Source organism: Microtus ochrogaster, unplaced genomic scaffold (assembly GCF_000317375.1).
Source record: "Microtus ochrogaster isolate Prairie Vole_2 unplaced genomic scaffold, MicOch1.0 UNK115, whole genome shotgun sequence".
Lineage (NCBI taxonomy): Eukaryota > Metazoa > Chordata > Mammalia > Rodentia > Cricetidae > Microtus > Microtus ochrogaster.
Genome location: NW_004949213.1, coordinates 433497 through 437789, shown reverse-complemented (window position 1 = coordinate 437789; position 4293 = coordinate 433497). Strand labels below are relative to the sequence as shown.

Here is a 4293-nt window from a genome sequence, read left to right as displayed (position 1 = left end):
TAGCTCTGTAGACCAGGCTGGTCTCAAACTCACAGAGATCCGCCTGCCTCTGCCTCCCGAGTGCTGGGATTAAAGGAGTGCGCCACCACTGCCCGGCCCAAATAAATCTTTATGTATCCTTCTTTTTTGATGGTTTGTTTGTTTGTTTTTTCTTTTGTTTTTGATACATGGTCTCTCTATATAGCTCTGGATGGCATGGAATTTACTCTGTAGACCAGGCTGTCCTTGAACTCACAGAGATCTTCTGCCTCTGCCCTGCAAATGTAGGGATTAAAGATGTGCACTACTACGCGCAGCCTACTTTTAAAAAATATTTTTTTTTTTATTTTCAGGGGTATGAGAGTTTTGTCCACATCTATGAGTGCATTGCGCACATGCCTGGTGTCCACAGAGGCTAGAAGAGGGTACCAGATGTCCTGGAACTGGAGTTGTGGGATGGGTGTAAACTGCTGTGTGGGTGATAGGAATGAAATCTTGGCACTCTGCAAGAGCAACAAGTGTTCTCAATTGCTGAGCCATCTCTCCAGACCCCCAAAATATCTTTAAAAATAAATAAATAAATCCAAAAAAAGAAAAGAACCACAAACAAAATATACCAAGGCTGAGGGAATCCTGGAAACAATTAAGACATTGAGAAGGAACCAAGGGAGTCTCCTGGGGCAGAAAACTGTGTTGACCACAGTGTGCCTGATGCAGAAGCAAAAACTTGTGGAGCTACTGGGCTTGAGGCTGAATGCCTTCTGCAATCCTAACATTTAGGAGACAGAGACAGGAAGATCAAAAGTTTGAGGCCAGGGCCTAGAGAGATGGCTCAGCAGTTAAGAGTACTTGCTGCTCTTGCTGAGGACCTGGGTTCAGTTCCCAGCACCCATACTGGGCAGCTCACAATTGTCTGTGACTCCAGTTCCAGGAACCTGACGCACATACATACAGTCAGGAGTGCACACACGCACTAATACTAAGACTGATACAGGATGATGATAACCACTGTTTTCCTTGATGCTTGGTATGCATCAAGTAACACGCTCCCATCCCAGACTCCTGCACATTAGAGACTATGCATACTTTCCTCCTCCTCCTCCTCCTCTTCTTCTTCTTCTTTTTGTTTTGTTTTTATTTTTTGGGTTTTATTTGTTTGTTTTGTTTTTCAAGTCAGGGTTTCTCTGTGTAACAGTCCTGGCTATCCCAGAACTTGCTCTGTAGACCAGGCTGGCCTCGAACTCACAAAGAGCCGCCTGCCTCAGCCTCCAGAGTGCTGGGATTAAAGGCGCCACCATTACTCGCACACACTTCCTTCTTGAGATGAGAGGTCCTGGTCCAGAGGGCGCAGGACTTGTCCCCGGGACATGCAGAGTGAGAGAGAGGACCCAGCGGCTTGCACTACTCACGGAGTCCTTGAGTGCCAGAAAGCAATGGCAGATCCAGCGCCGCGTGGTGCCGTCACGGCATATGTAGGAGAAAGCCTTGTCCAGGTTGCGGTCAGGAGCGCAGAAGGAGACCTTCTCGATGGTCTGGTCTACAAGAAGGTCCTAGGAAGGGTTGAGGAGGCAGGCTGTGCAAACCATCTCTGCTGCTTGCACACATCACATGATCTCATCCTGAATCAAATGCGGACCCAGCTGTCATGGAGATAGCCGTGGGCTAGCCTGCCCCAGGATCATGATTTGGTCTGTCAGATCCATCTGAGATGGAGGAGACAGCCTAGAGGCACAGACTCAGGAGAAAGACTGGACTCCAGGGCCTGCAGGAGCCAGAAGTGCCATTAATTCCAGGAAGAATTAATTGGACAGGAAGGCAGGGAACAGTATTCAGGCAAAGGAACAGCCTGTGCAACGGTGACAACACCCAGCATGCCCTGGGCACCTCCTGGCAGGGGTCTCCAGGCTGGAGTCAGGGGAGCCAAAGGGGAGCAAACAGATGCCCAGAGCCCAGGGCTTAGGTGACAGCCCAGTGACAGACTTGCCTCCATGCACAAGGACCTGGTTCAAGAGTCCTCACTCCCCTGTCTCAGAAAAAGTCCCAGACCCTGAATCCTGGGGATCTCATCTAAACACAAAATAGGGCTGGGACGTGCTCAGGTGGCGGAGTTCTGGCCTAAGTACATAGGAAACCCTAGGCCGCATTTCCAGCAAGGCCAGAACCAGGCATGGTGACGGATGCCTGTCAACCCAGCACTTGGGAAGTATAGGCAGGAGGACCAGAAGTTCAACACCATCTTTGGCAAAACAGTGAGTTTGAGGACATCAGGGTTATGCTGGACCCAATTAAACAAAAACCCCAAACATGTAACAACCCACATTTGTTGATACGCTGCGCTTTAAAAAAAAAAAATTTTTTTTCTTCCAGCATGAAGCCCAGGATGGCCTTGGATTTGTAATCCTCCTGCCTCAACTTCCCTAGGGCTAGAATCACACATCTGTACCACTATACCCCGGCTCCTGGCAGAAGTGTTTTTGGTCCGCTGCCTGCCTCCCCCTTTTCCATTGTGTGTGTGGGCGCATGCCTGTACACATGCATATCAAGGGCCAGAGCTGAGCTTGGTAATCCTTCTCAGGGAGGACACTAGCAATCTTGGGCTTCTGGGAATCTGACCTCACATCTTCCTACCTCTGTGGCAAGTGCTTTAACCATTGTACAATCCCGCCAGCCTGATTTTACACAGTGCATACATACAGGCTTTCTGATTTGATGGCAGGGTCTATTACAACCCGTTTTTTTCTTTTTAAAGATGAGGCAACTGAGCCGGGCGATGGTGGCGCACGCCTTTAATCCCAGCACTCGGGAGGCAAAGGCAGGCGGATCTCTGTGAGTTCGAGACCAGCCTGGTCTACAGAGCTAGTTCCAGGACAGGCTCCAAAGCCACAGAGAAACCCTGTCTCCGGAAAACAAAAAAAAAAAAAAGATGAGGCAACTGGAGGGGTTAAATCTCGTGCCCAGGGTTTCTCAGTTGGTGACAGGGTAGCTAGGACTGGCGTTGAGGTGGCTGCTTCAGTTCGTGCACACAGGTACCCATTCCCCATACAAGTTCTCAAATAACCGCAGCCCTCGGTCCTGAATTAGGACCATGCAGCAGTCAGCCAAGCTGATGCAGGAACACATGGCCGAGTCTAGAGGCGCCCTTGGGCGGAACGTCCCATGGTGGACGGGTAAGTCTTCCTCCACCCTGAAGACAGCCCTCCTACCTTGGTTTTGTCGTCTACCACTCGGAGTCCATCGGCTGACACCCACAGGACAGACTTCACGGACTTCCGGCCCATCTGGGGTGAGGGTAGGGAGCAGAGTGGCCTGGTCAGGATCACCTCTTCCGGTCTGCTCTTACTCCCTCCCTGCATCCAGCCCCTCACTCACCGCCTTCAGCTTCTTCACAGCATCTTCACAAACATGCATCCCCCGGGACTCCTCCACCTCCACGTGACCCAGGTACTGGGGGGGGGGGATAAACACAGTAATCAATCACTCTCAGCATCACCGAGCAACTCCGCACTCAGGCCACAGTTCTCAGCCCATCGGGTGCAGTCATTCACTCTGCATTTCCAATCCATAGGGTGGGAACCACACTTCTAGCCCAGACACACAGCTAAGAAAACAGAGATTTGGGTCCTGTCTGTCGCTGGGCCTTCACGCCTCACTCTCGGCCTTCTGAGGGCCAGCATGCTCCTGTGTGCCTGAGGACATGATGGAGGCCACAAGGCTGCTCCACCCACCCTGACATCAGCTAAAAAGGAAGCCAGCCAGCGCTGGAGATGCAGCTCAGTGGAGGTCTGCTTGCCTAGCATGCACAGGGCTTGCTGGCTTTTTCTTTTTCTCTGTGTAGCCCTGGCTGTGCTGTTACTCACTCTACCAACTCCGTAGACCAGGCTGGCCTCAGACATCTGGATGCCTCTGCCTCCCGAATGCTAGGATTAAAGGCGTGCGCCACAGGCAGACCTCTGAATTTGAGGCCAGCTTGGACTACAAAGCAAACGCTAGTAAAGTCATAGGGAACTACACAGAGAAAGCACGTCTCATGCTTTTTTTTTTTTAAGGCATATGCCACCATGCTTGGCTAAGGCCATTGGTTTAATCCTTAATATGCACACATGAAGACACACACACACAGAGCACAGATCCGTGCCCACTCCTCCCTCCTATGATGGCAAATGGAAATCAGGGCTTCCTGCAGATGCAATCCCTGGAATTAGAATGAGACTAAGTTCCATTACCCAGAGTTGCAGTTTTAAGTCCTTATAACCATCCTTCCTCGTGCTGGAGACGGAATCCAGGGTCTTCCACAATGCTAGAAGAGTGGTCTAC

At 50.8% G+C, this 4293-nt stretch overlaps 1 protein-coding gene across 2 annotated transcripts in view; it reads right to left on the bottom strand.

The window, feature by feature from the left end:
• The window catches only part of Numbl (NUMB like, endocytic adaptor protein), a 21615-nt gene that overhangs the window by 9969 nt on the left and 7353 nt on the right, over nt 1-4293 (bottom strand). For both annotated transcript variants that reach the window (XM_026778239.1, XM_005371585.2), the window contains exons 4-6: nt 3349-3423; nt 3183-3257; nt 1389-1529 (exon numbers count right to left, since the gene is read on the bottom strand). In XM_026778239.1, the coding sequence (XP_026634040.1) occupies nt 1389-1529; nt 3183-3257; nt 3349-3423 (291 nt within the window). The remainder of the gene's footprint in view (nt 1-1388; nt 1530-3182; nt 3258-3348; nt 3424-4293) is intronic.